An 18,152-nucleotide genomic window follows, 5' to 3' on the forward strand; every position below is an offset into this window, starting at 1 on the left:
TTCACAAGCGTTTAGAAATAAAAATAGCTGGGAGGTAAATCAAACGTTCTTGTTTGAAATGTGTGGGGATACGTAATAAATTATTTTGAGTACGTAAATGTCTTATCAATACTAATTATTATAAACACAACTGCTTGCCTGAGTCCTATACCACGAACTTGGCACGGTATATCTGTTGTTTGGTACAAATAACACAATATAACATAACAAAGTAATCATAAATTAACATCACTGAACACAACTTAACACAACTAATGGCACATCACAATTATCACAAGGTTCATCATTGAAATATCGAAAAATTTTCTGATGTAATTCCAGTGCACATTGGGCGGTTCGGTAAAGGTGCTGCAAGAGAAACAATTCGACCCACAGGAAGCCACATAACATAGCATTTCAGCGCACCAATGTAAAGCCGTAGTACTTTTCACAATGCAAAATATTCTCCCTTCCCCTGGTATGATTAATTCGTCACCACGATTATACAAGATGCACGTCATGAAGATTGTCCACCAAACAACCTCCTCGAAGATTATGACCTATCGAAGCTTTCGAGGAAAGGTTTTCCTTTTCATGCAGATAGAATTAGGACTTGAATGTAACTCCTTAGTACAAAGTTTTTCCATGAATAAATTATATAATATACGAGATAGAGTCCACTTAATTACGTTCAAAGCTTTGAATGCTTCATTCAGCGTGACTACATCACGTATTCTTATCGAACGAAACGCTCCAGTGAAGTAAATTATTGGATGCCGGATGATTCAAAAGGATCTAAATTGATTCCTACAGAAATATTTATTTATTCATGTAAATTCAGCCTTCTTCAACTCTTCAGCCGTAGTCGAGACGACTGGTGATGTGATTTCATCGCGTTTCATTTTCAATATCAATATTTCTCTGCGCAGAAGCGGTGGTACGACAAACTCTGACGTTTATCGGTTTCCAATAACTCAGCTGTTCATGAATTTAATTCGTGAATTTCATATATTATAAGAAATAGAAAATATTGGTCAAATTCAGTAGCAAATGATCCCTTAGTCATTTGTCAGTAAGATCAAATTTCAGAGGAAAATACTAGTATCAGGCAAGCGCTGACTACATGTTGATAAGTTACATAATTTGTCGCCTTATACATTGTCGAGTCATGCGAAACCTCGACTTGTACACAGCTTGCCAGTGGCCAAGGTATCCTATGCATAACGCCAAGGAACATAAGAATATTGACTTGGCGAGCACAGTGGTATACACAAAGAAAATTCAGCAGCGATCCCGATCTGACGGTTCAGCAAGTGACTTTATTGCAACGACTAACGCAACTCTGACGACTGGTAAGACGACTATCGCACTTCCGCAAATTGTCAGAACGACTGTCACATAACCAGAGACCACCAGAACGACTCTCTCGCCTCTAGAGAATGGCGAACAATAATTTATTGTCGAACTTTTAGTTTTCAATAAAAGGTTTTTCATTCATATAGAGCCTGATCTTCATTCATCTTCCCGAAGTTTGTAAACAATTTTAAAAATCATGATTCTGTCATGTCTGATTGTGTTTAATAATCTGTTAAAATTTCACGAGTATCAGATCAGCCGTTTCTAAAACATAATTAGTATTCATAACTCTTGATATTCAACTCGACAATTTTCGCAAATTTAGAGTGGTGCGTCTAGCGTAGTGGTGCGTCTAGCGTAGTGGTGCGTCTAGCGTAGTGGTGCGTCTAGCGTAGTGGTGCGTCTAGCGTATTGGTGCGTTTTACTCATAATTTTTCCTGAGGATCTAGCGTTGAAGGTGCGTTGATAGATAGCTTGTGGTAATATTTGTGATGTACAATATTTATTATTTCCGTGTGCCAATTTTTCGCATTATTATTAAATCCATTGCTTTAGCTAGGTATTTAAGGTATTTTGATTATTGTATTAAAGTCTAAATTGCTGAATATTCTTGAATTTGCAACTTGGATCTCAGCTGCTCAATTCTAGACTGTACTGCAAACTCATTGAAGCAAAGGAGAGGAAATAAAAAAACTTAAACGCACTGTTAGATTTAATAGATTTGCGAGGGAGGATTGTTCAACATCTTCATTTAGATAATTATTTTATTTATTATATTTGGTCAAATTTATTAATTCGTTGGTTTAGTGAGATTATTGAGAATAATTTTGAACAAGACGAACGAGCATATGCATTCGTGGAAGGAAAAAGATGGAATCATTAATGATCGAAAGTCCCCAACAACATGATAAATGTTGAAATTAACTGATCCGATCAATAATTTATCAAATCATTAATTGTTCCAGTCATTGATTGCTCATTCCGATCATTAATCGATCGGAAAGTCCCCCGATTGATCTCCAATAACTTGATTTTCGGGTGCATTTTTTTCTTGCATTTTTTCGGTTGTGCTTGAATTATTATTCGAATTCGAATCCCTCAATATATAGAGTCTGTTTTACATCTTGTGTTTAATTCCCGAGCGCCTACTTAACATTTCTATTCAGATGAAATTTTATGCTACTAAAGAGTATTGAAGTGCCTGTTAACTAATTATTTTGGAAATATGTAACTCTCGTTGAATAAGAAGTATGAATTGCTGGAAGAAAATATGAATTGCTGCAACGGCAATTTATTTGAGACTTGTTAAATTCAAATCATTCAACACTCAAGGTATTTTAGTGAAACCGAGTGATATTTTGGACATTGACGATAACGGTCTCATGCTCAGTGAATATCATCGTAAAAGGTTTGAATATCGAAGGGTTTTTCTATCGCCTAATATTTTTACGTTGAACGATCGAAGTGATTACTCCTTCAGTTTTAAGTTACGTTATATTTCCAGATATTATTATTTATCGCTTGTCAGGGTTGTTGCCCAGTTAAAATTTTGAGCCGAGACCGGCGCCGGGTTTGGCCGGGCTGGTCGCGCTTTAGCAGGATGGAGCCGTGAAACTATAACCGGCCATCTATCCCTAAAACGGCGCTGCGCCATGGCTGATATAGAGACAAAATTCTAACAGCTCGGCAGGGCCGTAACTCTGCGCTGTTTTAGCGCTGGTACTTGGATTGCCCGGCAGGGAGCTGAACAGAGCAGCTAAGCAGGCCATGCATGGGGGGGGGCATTGAGAGAGGGAGGAGGGGTAGGGGTTGGAAACAGCTAGTGGCGGGAGAATGAACTTCATCCTTCATCTAGTTCATTCGCATAGTACGTTATTTTTGGTCAATTTCTGGTGCCAGTTATGATATTTATTTCACGTCAGTATTATAACACTTTGAATTACGTAAGAATTTTATATGCTCTTCCAGTTTTAACACGCAAACAGAAACATTTACGGTCATTCACGCGTTGCCAAAGCGAGATATCAATTAGATGATCCGATCATTAATTGATCCGCTTGATCCGATCATTAATTGATCCAATCATTAATTGATCCGATCATTAATTGATTCAATCATTAATTGATCCGATCATTAATTGATCGAATCATTAACTGATCCAGTCATTAATTGATCATTCCGATCATTATTCGATCGGAAGCTTCCCCGATCGATCCCCATCAACATGATATAAGTTCAAATAAAAATTTGCCAGAATCTTGATTGCTCCAAAGCAAATTTTGTGTTATGTACTATTGATTGCGTCTTATAGAAGGTGAGCGGCCTCACGCATTTTTTCGCTTGTGCTTGAATTATTTTTCGAGTTCGACTCACTCAAAATGTAGAGTCTTTTACATCTAGTGTTGAATTCCAAAGCGCCTACTTGACATTTCTATCAAGATGACATTTTATGCTATTACAGAGCATTGAGGTGCTTGTAAACTAATTATTGTAGAAATATGTAATTCTCGTTGATTATGAATAAACGGCGCCAAGAAAATATGAATTACTGCAACGGCAAATTGTGTGAGACTTGTCACATTCAAATCACTCATCACTCAAGGTATTTTAGTGAAACTGAATGATATTTTGGACATTGACGATAACGGGCTCATGCTCAGTGAATATCATCGCAAATGATTTGAATAGCGAAGGGTTTTACTATAGCCTAATATTTTTACGTTGAACGATCGGAGTGATTACTCCTTCAGTTTTAAGTTACGTTATAGTTCCAGATATTATTATTTATCGCTTGTCAGGGTGGTTGCCGAAGTGGCTTAATTACTTATGTACGTATATCAGTTCTCGTATGAATGGGTTAGGGTACAAATAATCGTACAGAGACAGGGTTGTAATGAAACACTGGTACATTTAATATTAAATTGGGAAATTCAAGTTCACATCCTAAATTGACAAAAATCGCTAGTACATGAGAAACACAATAAAAACACAAAACACAAAAAGTCCGAACACAATCAAAGTTGAGAACCTATCAGTTAACGTCACTAAAATCTACTTTTACCAAAAAAACGTTGAGCTGTAGAACGCCCCCGTAGAATGGTACGACTAACGCAACGACCGTACCTCACGCGCGCGTTTGCAGCCGTATTCCAAGTGGCCGTACCACAGCTGTAGCCGCGCGTCCCCGCGGTCGCTGTTCTTCATAACCGTCGTGTTTCGCTGATATAGATGTCTCACTATCAGTCTGGCCGTAGGTTGTTTTACAACGACCGTACTTCTAAATAGTGGCATAATCTTCATCGTCGATGATGCTACTACGAGCTCATTGCGATGCTCCTGCAGTTGGTGATCTTGACCGTACCGAGACTGTCGATGACTGTGACCGTACAGATGAGAATTGTTGCGCAGTGCTTTGTACTTGGACAACTCGTGGCTTCTTGCGTTGTCTCACTGCTGAACCGCAGCCGTAGTGTTGATGTCGACAGTACATTAATATGTCGAAGTCGTGGCCGCCCCTTGTATAATTTTGACGTGCTCACAGGAATCGTAGCTGCCTCGGTGAGTCTAGGTTTCTCGCGACAGCCAAAGTTCGGAAATGGCGAAACCGCTGGCCTCACGACCGGCGGCCGTCACAACGTCCGCAGACTGCAGACCGTGCTTGTGACCGTGACTTCACAAGAGCAACATTTGGCGCCAATTTTAGGGTGTTTATCTGGCAGGACGTCTCACACACATAAGCCTACCACGGGACACCGCGACAGTTTCGAGCTCTACAAAGGTTAGCCCTTTGATACCCTCGACATTCCAAACTATAAACAAACCCTCGGTCTCGAGAATAATCGCACCTTATACAAGCTTTACACAGCTTCAACCCAAATTCCTATAGCCTTCTCATCACCTTTACCCTAACTTCCAATAACTTTCATAACTTAAGCTATTGATCAATTCACACTCAGACTACGTTGTATACAGTATAATATAACTGAAATCAGAATTACCGACGCTCTAATCAGATTCAATGTTGAGTGGAATCGCACCATATTAGTTGTATACTGGGAAATGACAGATGTTTAATACAGCTTTTCAATTATCAAAGTTTATAAGCTATTTAATCATGGAAAATTCTTCACACATGCGATTGATTGTAAGTTGACACATTTCAGCATATATACGATGAACTATAAGAAACTTCCCACTTTTTAATAAGTTACACGCCGTTTTTATAAAAGATGTTTTTTATGTCACCAAGTCACAGATTAATACACTGTAAGTCACCAAGAAACAATTTTGATGCTCCCAAATTTTTTGATAAATTTCCATGAATAGTTCATTGCGTTCGATAACCTAGCTGCATTGCTTTATTTAACATTCACTGCATGCAGCGGTGGCTTCTTACGCCTGTTCCTTCCAAATCGCATGTAGCTCCCAGCCATCAACTTGCTCAATTACGGGTTAAAGTAAACATCTTATATGCAGACAGGATATATCGTTATCAAAATATTAAGGGAGGCGTTTGGGCGAAAAAATTAAGTTGGTTATTAACCGACATTTTTGGAGCCCCTGCAGTTTCATAGCTAAAATTCTGGAAAATTTGTAAGAAATGTTTTATTCAAATGACTATCGATTCCATATTTTTTTTTATTTTCCTTCGAAACCATCTTTTTAATTTTTTCGGACTCGATTTATTTTTTACCCCGGCACCCCCAAGATTATTAAGTTTCGCCTTTTATGATTGAAAAATCGTCTTAAGGAGGAAACTGAGCCTATAGAGAAGATAGATACTCGTAGAGAGAGTTTACTTGACAAATTGATAGTTTACTTGACAAATTACGTAAATAGTTTACTTGACGTATTTACGTAGAGAGTTTACTTGACAAATTGTCAGTACTGGTAAGTTCTTTAGAACGATCATGCAGAGTCATTGTATTATTATTGCTCCTCAGAACTGCATGTTGTGCTCCTCAGAACTCTCAGGTGTATCGGAACTGGAACTGTCGTACCTACCCCTCAAAAATGTGACGCTTTTCTAAACTGTCAGGTGCCTCGGAGCTGTCACGCTCTTTGAAGCTGTCAGGTGCCTCGACCCGTCGTACTACTCGGAAATGTCACGCTCTTCGGAGCTGTCAGGTGCCTCGGAACTGAAGTGCTCCTCGGAAATGTCACGTTTTTTGAAGCTGTCAGGTGCCTCGGTAGTGTTGTGCTCCTCGGAAACGTCACGCTCTTCGGAGCTGTCAGGTGCCTCGGAACTGTCGTGCTCCTCGGAAATGTCACGTTTTTTGAAGCTGTCAGGTGCCTCGGTAGTGTTGTGCTCCTCGGAACTATCGTGCTCCATAGAACTGTCGGGCTCTTCGAAGCTGTCAGGCGCGTCGAAACTATCAGGTTCCTCCAAATAATCAAGTAGTTGACCTTGCGAGAAGACAGTTCTGCGTCGTCGAGTTGCCTGATTGGTCCCATCTCTGGACTGCGATGAAAGTTTCGTTTGGCCCGTCGTGGCCTCGGTCATCGAACCTACCGGGTAGCTGAGAGCCAGGGTCGCGCATAGCGCCAACAGGATGAGGAACGCAATCGCACGCATCTGGAATATGTTTGGTAAATTTAGAATATTTCGAAATATAATTAAGTTCCAAGTAACCCTTCTATTTGATCTGTTTTTCAAATGAAGTTCAAATTGAACAGAGAAGTAAAAAATTATATAATGGATAAAAACTCCGTCATTTCCGAGACTAGAAATACTAAATATCTGCAGTGTCGAGGTCGGATCCATCTTTTTTTACACTTAATATATTTTATTTTTCTCTCATCATGTCCAGCTTTCAGATAATACTCAATTTATACAGGAGGGTTATAAATACCAGCTTTTAACATATATTCCTTCTATTTAAATGGCTCTCATCACAATGACAAGTAAAAAGAAAATGTTAAGGTTCTTTTAATTTGCCCCGGATATCTATCAGAAAGACATGACCTTAATTATAACTTCTGACAGTGTAGTGGCACAACTATTAACTATAGTTATAACTATATAAGCTGTGCAATGGAGTCTTTAATGTTGCTGCACTCATCAATTTGTCATTGCTAATCAATGTGAATTTACTCATTGAAACTGTAGTATATTTTCTTGCTCTCAAATCTGCATATATTCCTTTGAATTTGAAATATTCATGTGAATTGTTTTAGCTGCTCCCTGTATCGGTATCGTAGGAACTGCAGGCAGAAGCACGAAAAAAGTATCGTCGTGCAAGTGCCTCTACTACAGGACTTGCAAGTTAACCGTAAATAATGATGTTCTTACTCTGAAGGACAACAATGGTGATGCTTAATTTGGAAATCATTCAATATAAAAAGTTTATTTACATTTATCTGAGATGACTCCAAAATAAATGAGACAGCAAGTGATAGCCTGGAGAGGAATCCATGAATGCATATCAAGGTGAAGAACCAAGAGACTACAAAATGCTAAAATTTATGCAAATAATTGAAACCTCACCGTATATTAGAGGAGCTGTGATGTTTTTGAGGGCAATGCAGGAGCTGGAATGAACTAGGCGATGTAATGGCGCTGTTTTATGTACCTCAGCCTGAGCGCTGTCTGCTGGAGATTTGGATAATGTTTCCTGATAAGCATTAATTACAATAATACAGCGAGGAATAATAATGAGGTGAGCTTTGTTTCTTTGTTGCTGGCCGATGGTTGTCCTTGCATAATTTTCTTGAACTTGGACCGACGTTAGAATCCGTAAACTTTTATTTTCTTTTAGCGTGCCTAAATGGGCGTTAATTAGGATACGAAAAGACGGAGGATCTATTCCAATCTTTCTTTTGGTTGATAGGAAAATTCCGGCATTCGTGTCGAGCGTTTCGTTTTCCATGTCCTGACAGAGCGACATGATATAGATGCATAGAATAACCATCTCGCAAATTACTTGATGACCAAGTTAAGGCCTCGAAAATGCTTTTAAAAGTTGATTGGCAAGTTCAATTTTTTTTGCAGAATGATGTGCGACATGAATATATTGACTTAAATAATAAAACACTAAATTCCTTGGTCAGGAGAATAGAGAATAAATGACAGCGCTTGAAATATCAAATAGGATATGTACTAAATAAATGACCTTAAATAACAGCAAGTTATTAGACAATGAAAAAGTTGTTCATTAATATATACCTGTAACCCACAGGCATCCAACTTTTCTCTCGCCGACGCTGGGATGAGGGGAAGTAATATCTCGGCTAAGGTTGCACGTTACACGAAAGTTCAAATTCAGTAACACGAACTCAAGTTGACAAGGAGCGAGTGGAAAAATTAAGCGTCTCTCTGGTGAACTTTTTCCAACGATCGCAGCTCGGAATTCTGAAGAATTAGTTGATGAAAATTAGGCCGCGGCCCAGTGTCCATAGAGGCTGCTTGTCATCAAACGCCAAGCAGTGGCCGTAGTGGCTGAGTACATTATCATGCACTCAGCTGCTCATTATCATGCACTCAGCCTCTCATTATCATGTACTCAGCTGCTCATTATCATGTACTCAGCTGCTCATTATCTGTCTCTTATACACATCTAGATGTGTATAAGAGACAGGTGAAGCNTGTACCTTAGAGCAACAACGTCTATATGTACCTTAGAGCAACAACCTCTATATGTACCTTAGAGCAACAACGTCTATATGTACCTTAGAGCAACAACGTTAATATGTACCTTAGAGCAACAACCTCTATATGTACCTTAGAGCAACAACATCTATATGTACCTTAGAGCAACAACGTCTATATGTACTTTAGAGCAACAACGTCTATATGTACCTTAGAGCAACAACCTCTATATGTACCTTAGAGCAACAACCTCTATATGTACCTTAGAGCAACAACGTCTATATGTACCTTAGAGCAACAACGTCTATATGTACCTAGAGTAACAACGTTAATATGTACCTTAGAGCAACATCGTCTATATGTACCGTAGAGCAATAACGTCTATATGTACTTTGTAGTAACAAATAAGTACCTTAGAGCAACAAATCCAGATTTAAATTGACATGAATTAATCAAAATAACATTAGTTGTCTTTATTATTGATCAAAATTCTAACAAACTTACGATGTTAACTAAATCCACTTTTTGTTGGCACTTTAGGAAAAGATGTTTTTGTATAGTTTTTGTTTAATTTTCATCCGTAAATCCTAAAAAATACCTACTCATATCTACTCAACTATTTTCATTGAAATCATGAGACTAGTAGACTGGGATACAATTGACCACATGATGGAAACAAAGAGAAAAATTCATTAACGCAGCTCCTGGATTGATTCATGCGTCAGTTATTGTAATGATCAGCTTATTGTTATTCTTTAAGGAACATCTCCTGTTCATGAAAAATTAACGACCCTTAGTTAATGCAAATGAAAAGCCCGGAAAGTTCCTCTGTACAGTGTTAGTGAGTCATCTTTGATGATATTTAGTGAGTTATCTTTGATGATCTTTAGTGAGGCATCTTTGATGATCTTTAGTGAGTCGTCTTTGATGATCTTTATAGTGAGTCATCTTTGATGACCTTTAGTGAGTCATCTTTGATGATCTTTAGTGAGTCATCTTTGATGATCTTTAGTGAGTCATCTTTGATGACCTTTAGTGAGTCATCTTTGATGACCTGTCAAATCATTGGTTCCGCATGAAAGAGTCGAACTTCTATCATAAAAAATTATTATTGGAGTTTTGATTTAAATTTAGTGAATTTAAGAAAACAAAAATATAAAAAAATATATAAAATATAAGTTCCTTTTCGATCATTCACTTCCCTTTCTTTATTTGAAGCGAATGAAAAGTGTAAAAAAATGGGTATGAACCGCATAAAAATATTGTGGAACACCAGTCAACCTCAAAACTTTTTGCAAATGGAAACACAAAATTAATTCGAATTCGTTGGTGTATTTGCTGTGCTCTCTTGATTTTCATGTTGTTCCGATATGAAATTTGAATAATTAGTTCGATTTGATAGAAGTTTATAAATTTGTTTTATTTAATGTTATTCTCTAAGCTCTGCAGATCTCTTTTTAGTTTCCTTTTTGAAAATATGGTAGGAATTTCCCATTGTTTTAAATTCATCAACAAAATTTAGTTGAAACTCTTGATTATTATCTCGAGATTCAATTCATTCGTTTGATAAGTGAAAATTATTTGATTCTCCTGCATTTTCAATCAAAATGCAATCAAAATGCAATTTCACAATAATTATATGACGCCATTCATCCTGCTTACATCATTTTGGTTTAATCACGAGTAAATGCTTGTATATTTCAATTAATTGATTTCGCTTTCCGATGCCATCCGTCCTTATTAAATAAGATTCAAGAACTAATCCTATTATCTACTGACGTTACATTTATGCTACTTAACAGAATATTCTTCGTACAAGAAGCCAGAGTCTTGCTTTGATTTCCCACACTTCACGTATATATTATTAATGGCTTGTAAATGAACGAAGGCTGCTTGACCTGAAGCTTCGGTCACACGGAATATTCTACGAGCAGGACCGTGTTAATGAGAACGATACTGAATCTTCCGGAATGTTCCATAAAGCAGGAGGTTTGCATTACATCACTTAATTTACCGTCAGTTGTGTCCTTTTGGTGAACTTCAATAAAAACTTGTAACTTTAAAAACTTCAACTTAAAAACCTAATTGTGTCACGGAATTTGTATTAACTAGAAATCATCATTTCTTGTCAACAACAATATTATTTTCTAGTCAACAACATTATTACTATTCATATTAACTAGAAATGCACACACCAAAAAAATATAACTCGATCAGTACTCACTGCAGTGAGTGACAGAGAGCGCATTTTCTCGTCGACGAAAACTTGAGGTCATGGACGGACGGACAGACGGACGGACAGACAGACAGAAATGGCGAGCACAATAGTGCATTTTTTCCATAAATGAGAAAATGAGCTAAAAATATTACGATTAATATCGTTACGTTATGACAGTAGGAAATCCAAACATGCTCGACGTATTGGCTGAAATATTATAATTAATTAATGTGTAACTGTACATTTAATGTGCCTATTCCAGCGCCAGGAAATGTTCTCGTAATTGACACATGACACATGCGTTGGAAAACAGGCTATAAAAATTATGCCTCATGAGGACTAATTTAAATATTGGAGAACATTTAATATATGAGATCATTCAGTTTGCACTGAGGTAGAAAATCCATGCACGCTGCGTCGTTTACATTGTAAATTATTGTATCACAAAAATAAAACTTAGCGCAGTGTCAAAAAGATTCACGAATATAATTTTCACAACGAATACCCACTTTCATATCGAAGAGCGAACCAACATTTCACGTTTGGGCTTATCATAATAATTTCATTCTCTTAATTAACGTATGCCTAATGGACTGATAATTTTTAATCTATTTGATAATAAAAGTCTGAGCGTAATTTGTTATCATGGTTAGCCTCATTTACCGTCAGTTTCCGTTCGATTGTTTTCATTATTCATGACTTTTCAGCTTGATTTAATTTCTACGTGTCGACGACAATAAATTTTTAGGATCAAGTAATAGCTTACAGGGACAGATGGCATGTTTGTTCTAATGCGGTCACTTTTGTTGGCGGCCGGTTACAAACCTTCAAAAGGAAAGCACTCAGCCGTCTCAAAGTTTTGCGGTTGAATCTTATCGTTCAGTCACCGAATAGCTCACCGTTTTTTCAAAGAACTGGAAGAGAATCTTCTGGAAATTTGTAAGGCTTAACAAATCACAAGATGGTAGTTGGGAAATGGGTATAAAAGGGCAGTTTCAGGAGAAATGTGGGCATAAGTCAAACTTTTCTCTTTCAGTTCGCGTCACAGATACGCCGAGGTAATGCTATTCAGCGTGGTTGTGGAATTATTTTCCGCTAATAATGATTTTGTTAATAGGGAAAATATGAACGTTTGTAATAATCACAATGATATGGCTGAAGTAGTCTCATAATTCGTGTGCGAGTTGATATCAAACATTCTTAAAACTAATATAACAAAAAGTGTGATGACATTCATGTGTAAATGTTTATTTTAAAAGATCTAACAAGTTCTGGACTTTGCAGTTTTAATGTAATCATTGGACTTGCGAGGAACCAAATTACAAGTTTGCAATCTAATTGACATTTTATTTTAGCAGATGAATGAATGTTTCAGAAACAGACGTTACACAAATTTACTGAACATCGTTCCGTTATAGTGCTGAATATTTTTTTTTCGTAGACTACTTTATATAAATTATCATCCAGGAACGTTGTAGCCTTCGAAGTAAATGTCACAAATGTTATAAAGATTACTGTTTTAGTACAAGACAAATGCCGTATTCTCGTCAAGCCTGTCAAGTTCGTATGGTTGACGTACTAGTAGATACATGGGTCGACAAGAGAGTTATATAGCCAGCTATCAAAGTTCGCGTAATGCAGTACCGTACACTTCAAGCTACAGAGCAGTCAGACACTTAACTTTGAGTACACGGTATATAATTTGACTGCTATAAATAATTAAACATATTTGATCCATTGGTCATAGGTAGATGATAAGTTATATAATTTTTGTTTAGTCCAGTTCCACTACAGTATATTTTTGATACAAGATCCCTTTTATCGAGCCTCAGGGAAAAATTACTTTCTAGTCTGACTTGTAATTAGTTATTGAATTTTTTTAGTGAATTATTCTATCGCTCCTTCATTTCGAGCAGGGATAGTTAAGGTTGTGAATTGCTTTAGTTGTCATTTATTCAATTCTTCCTTCAATTTTTTGATACTTCATATGCATTACTGTTTCAATCATTATTATTTTAAATATTATTTTAAATAATATTTAAAATAAATAATTATTTTTAATAATTATTTTAAAGCAGCAGCTACCTTTTCAGTTCAAGCATCGAATGATTGGTGCGAAATCTGAATTGTTTTTAAATTCCATATTCATCTATTGTAATACTTAGTTGAGGAAAAATTGCTGATTCGTATGTGAGCGTTTTATAACGACATGGGCATTTTTTTTTTTTTTGCTTACCACATTTCGTGGTTTCAGTATTGGTAAAAAATGAAAAAGCGCTCGTTTTCTATATTAAGTTTCAATTTTATTCTATTTTACATTTTTTAGTTTAGTGGTTCATAAGTATTTTGTGAAAGTGTACCACTTGCAGATTTTAAATAGTCGCTCTAAGCCACCAGGCAAGACCCCATTCCATTAATACTATATATTTGCTGTTGTACAAGTATGCTGTGCTTAAGCAGTCCTGACGAGTACATGTGTATGTTCGAAATAAGTTGAAAAATTTTACCTGTGCAAAGTTCTCATTACTAAATTAGATTTCAAAAACTGGAAAATAAAAAACCTAAATCAAATAGAATAAATGCTAAAAAATAAAAACAAATTATAAACTATTGGCTGTAATCGTTACAATTCCTTAGCGCAATATGATTGAATTTGTATATTAAAACATTTGAACATCCATACGAAGGAATCTTCATTCATTTTCTATCCGAAGCATTATCGGTCTTCCTCCAGATGGTTACCGCGGCGTTGGTTCTGTCGCTGGCAGCGGTTGCCCTGAGCGCGCCGATGCCCCACTACCACCCACGAGACCACGTCCATGTGGGCGACAACATTTATTTCTCAGACCAACTCCCGCTCACCGGGCGTCTCAATTCTGTAGATTCGCATCAACTCCAGCACCCAGGAGCAACTGTCAAAGATTCGAGCAATAGGTACCGTCGGCTGAAGGGTGGAAATAAAATTTCTTCGTTGGATGAAAGCAAAGGGGAGTTGTACTCGCCTGGAATAGACTCCTCCGAAGAAATTGATGATAGGCGAATTGGTAAAATGAGAAACTTGCATAGAAGCGATCAAGAAAATTATGACAATGAAAACCGTGTAGCACCTCAAATTCCATTTTTAATTTTTGATTCTCCAACTAAGCCTATTCTTTCGAAAGAATATCCTTTTCGTGGCTCAAGTTCCTCTCATTTTTGGCATTTTGATGGAAACAGGGTTATCATGGTGCCGAATGAATCGGATAAAAATCAGAAACTAGATGTAAATGCGTCTTTCGATGGTGAGAAATTCGTCGGAGTATCAACGGTTGAAGAAAATGCCAATGATACTCATGTACTGTCCCCCAATCAAGTATCAGTTGATACATTAGGGTCCAAAATAGACAAACATAAGTCTTCCGATGATGGAGAATTTGATATTCCTTCGACTCCCTCAGATTTGGATGATCTATACATAGAAAGTTTGTCGCAACGGAGTACAGAACCTAATTTCGATTCTGAACATTCAGAAGTGGAAATCGAAAACAGTGATAATCCAATGGAATATATCAATAATGAATTGAAGAAATATGCATCTTTAAACGAAGAACATGCGCCGGAAAAGTCACAGGTCGGGATTGACGAAGAGAGAGATAACTCCCTTCAAGAAAAGCAACGATATGAAAATGATGATGAACGTAAACAAGATGATGATGATGGAGATGACGATGAACGAAATGAAGAACAAGAACTTGATGATTTGCAAAACAGATTTGAACTTGAGGAGATGATTGAGATGCCAAGTAATGTTAGCGAAAAGCCAGATCAATTGGAAAAGACGGAAGAAGGCGTCACTGATAATTCAGGTGATACAACAGGAGTAGGCAGTACAACGGAAGAAAACACATCTGAAGCAGGAGGAATTTATAAGGAAATGGTAGAAATTGTGCATGTAACGCCTGAGATTGAACATGAGCTCACCGAGAACACTTCAGAGATGCCAGGAAACGAACTAGAAAAACTTCATAGCTCAACTGAAATCATGGAATCGGATTATTTGATTGGAATCAATAACGAAACTGAATCGACAACCGAATCTTATATTGTTGCTACGGAACCCAGCGAACTAACAAACTCAAATGACAATAAATTCATCGATGGAGAAAATAGGTTTGAGATTGAGACTAGAAATTCAAGGGTTGAAGCAGAGGTTAGCGGCGAACGATTAATCCCAGCATCTTCTGACAAAGACGGTGCAACTGACGGGTCCGATGAAGATGACAGCTCTGAAGAATCCACGGACGGTCGCGATGGGAGTTTAAGTCAATCAGTTATACCTCCTATCGATTTTCCAATCTTAGACTCAGATAGCGAAAGTCTTTCTCAGAATGTGAATAACACTGCGGATATGTTTTCAGAGTCTCAGGAGGTTAATGATGCAGACAAAGAATCATCGAAGTTTGAACATTTAGCTGTCACTGATAAATTTTTTGACTTTCCAGGAATAATAGAAAGTTCAACTCCTATTGTCACGGAATTTGTTGATTATGCCTATAGTTCTACTACTGTTCCAGTGGAGTTTGGAAGTGATACTGAATCGTTAATGGGAAATATGGAAAGCGATAGTCCCGTTACAGAAGAGTTTGAAAATGAAACTGAATCACCTTTAGGAACAACTGAAAACGCTGATCCAATACCAAATGAGCTGGAGAAATATATAGAGTCAACGACAGAAATGATTACAACTAGCATTCCAGAGCATTTTGAAAATAATTTCCCATCATCAGTAGAGATGATAGAGAGTTCTAGTCCAATTCCAGAAGATTATGACGAAGAATCCAAATTATTGGACGGACTAGAGGAAAGTTTGAGCTTCATTCCGGAAAAGTTTGAAAACAAAAGTGAATCATTCGAGGTTGAAAACCAACTGGACTTTACTACAAATTTACCATACTTGAAGGTTGAACACGTAGACTTTAAATTAGAATCTCCGGAAATAATTCAAGATTCTACTTTGTCTCCGAAGAAATTTGCAGGCACAACAGAATATCCCAGAATCGCAGAAAGTTCAACTACCATCCCAATGAAGTTGTCAAGTGAATCTGACTTTTCAGAGTTTGTTGATAACTCGAGTTCTTCTCCTGATGAGTTTTATAATGAATTCCAGAGCACAGAAATGACAGAAAATTCTTCATCACACCCGAAAGAATTTGCACATTCGTCTGATTCGTCAGCTTTTGCTGAAAATGAGAGTCCCTCTACAAAGGTGTTTTCCGGCCAGTTAATTTATTCGAGTCCTGAATCACACACTCTTTCCGATGAATCAGTAGTTACAGAAAGCTTGGAAAGTTCAAGACCAGTTGTCGATGGTATGGGAAACGAAATGAAACAAATTATTCCTGAAGTCGCCCGGGAGCAGGAAGAGACCGCAAGTGATTATGACTCCATTCAAACAGAAGAGAATTTAACTCATCTAGCAATGGTCGAAGTTGGAACTGAATTGCCACACACTCACGACAATTTATATTTTTCTGGGGAAAATGTCGAAGTGAACCCTGGAAATTTGAAAATTCATGAAAACTCAATAATAATCCCAACCAACAACACCCTAATTGAAAATAAGAACCAAATTGAGGACTCGGGTATTTTCGCAGAAAAAATTAACGACGATAATGAGTTATTTGAAAATGAAAATTCAAGTACAATTCCCGATATCGTTATCAAAATTCCCGATTTATTTAAAAATTCCTCGCATAAAGATCCGAAGATTAGTGAAACCCAGACTACCGAAGTGGTTCAAGTTGTATCGGAATCTCCTCAGGAGATTCTGAATGCGAACAGTGAGCTACCAGGACTGAAGGAATCAGTCAATGACAAAGAAGTTCCCGTTGATTACGTTACATCCACTCCGGTATACGAAGAACAAACTTCAGCGTCATCTCAGACAAACAGCTCCGGTGATGATCATGATGAAGTCTCATATTACACGGATGAAATATTATTCTCTACTACAGAAAGTTCTGATTATCTGGCATCTACTGATTCAAATTAAACCGACATATCTGAGGTGGAAATATCAGTCTTAATTAAATGATCTTTTATAACCAAACTGGTGAAAATGATAGGACTTATATACTACGTCAGTGGTATTCATTCAATAGTCTTTGAACACTTGAACTTGTCGCACATGCAGCACATGTGCGAAACTGAAAACGCTTCACTCTACAACCTCCACTAATTAGTTTTAAATTGTATCAGCCATTACTACTTAGTTTTAAATTTAATCAGCCCATCACTACTTAGTTTTAAATTGAATCAAGCCATCACTATTTAGTTTTGAATCGAATCAATCCATCAATACTTAGTTTTAAATTGAATCAAGCCATCACTACTTAGTTTTAAATTGAATCAAGCCATATCACTACTTAGTTTTAAATTGAATCAGCCCATCACTACTTAGTTTTAAATTTAATCAGCCCATCACTACTTAGTTTTAAATTGAATCAGCCCATCTCTACTTAGTTATAAATTGAAACAACCCATCTCTACTTAGTTTTAAATTGAATCAAGCCATCACTACTTATTTTTAAATTGAATCAGCCCAACACTACTTAGTTTTGAATTGAATCAACCCATCACTACTTAGTTTTATTTAATCATCCAGCGAAGCCAGATCTGGGCTGACAGTAACGTTTACATAATCGTTGCACATTTATCAAAATGCGTCATCAAAGAACAGTTCTGCCTGAAGCGCCCAAAATAGTTTTGATGGGGCATGAAATTTATCATTAATACAGTTAGAGTTTCGTACGTAGGTTTTCAGATGACGTTCTGCATCGATGCTTAAAAAAATTTGTTACAATGTAAATTTGTACGTAGAATGTTACTGTTTGTATTGCTTTTATCTGTTACCCCAAGTCCAATTCTTTCTTGTACTTCAATTCAGTAATTGTTTGAATTAGCCTCTATAGGAACGAGCACCTTAGCAGATTTAAGCAAGTTATTATCAAAGAGTTAGTGATTTTCCGGAAA

The 18,152-nt window shown here is 37.0% G+C and overlaps 2 protein-coding genes across 2 annotated transcripts; one reads left to right on the forward strand and one right to left on the reverse strand.

Annotated features, from left to right (window-relative positions):
• Window positions 1-6,225: 6,225 nt before the first annotated feature.
• On the reverse strand, window positions 6,226-7,864 carry LOC108675112 (flocculation protein FLO11-like). The gene is made up of 2 exons (XM_018163097.2): window positions 7,823-7,864; window positions 6,226-6,910 (listed from the first exon to the last, which is right to left on the reverse strand). Exon 2 carries the CDS (start codon window positions 6,908-6,910, stop codon window positions 6,428-6,430), a length of 483 nt encoding a protein of 160 aa, XP_018018586.1. The 5' UTR covers window positions 7,823-7,864; the 3' UTR covers window positions 6,226-6,427.
• A 4,301-nt stretch (window positions 7,865-12,165) lies between these two features.
• Window positions 12,166-17,496, forward strand: LOC108675113. Its single transcript, XM_018163098.2, has 2 exons — window positions 12,166-12,199; window positions 13,876-17,496. Exon 2 carries the CDS (start codon window positions 13,876-13,878, stop codon window positions 17,170-17,172), a length of 3,297 nt encoding a protein of 1,098 aa, XP_018018587.2. The 5' UTR covers window positions 12,166-12,199; the 3' UTR covers window positions 17,173-17,496.
• The last annotated feature ends 656 nt before the right edge of the window (window positions 17,497-18,152 follow it).

The sequence above is a fragment of the Hyalella azteca genome, unplaced genomic scaffold, assembly GCF_000764305.2.
Source record: "Hyalella azteca isolate HAZT.00-mixed unplaced genomic scaffold, Hazt_2.0.2 contig14620, whole genome shotgun sequence".
In the NCBI taxonomy this organism is placed as follows: Eukaryota; Metazoa; Arthropoda; class Malacostraca; order Amphipoda; family Hyalellidae; genus Hyalella; species Hyalella azteca.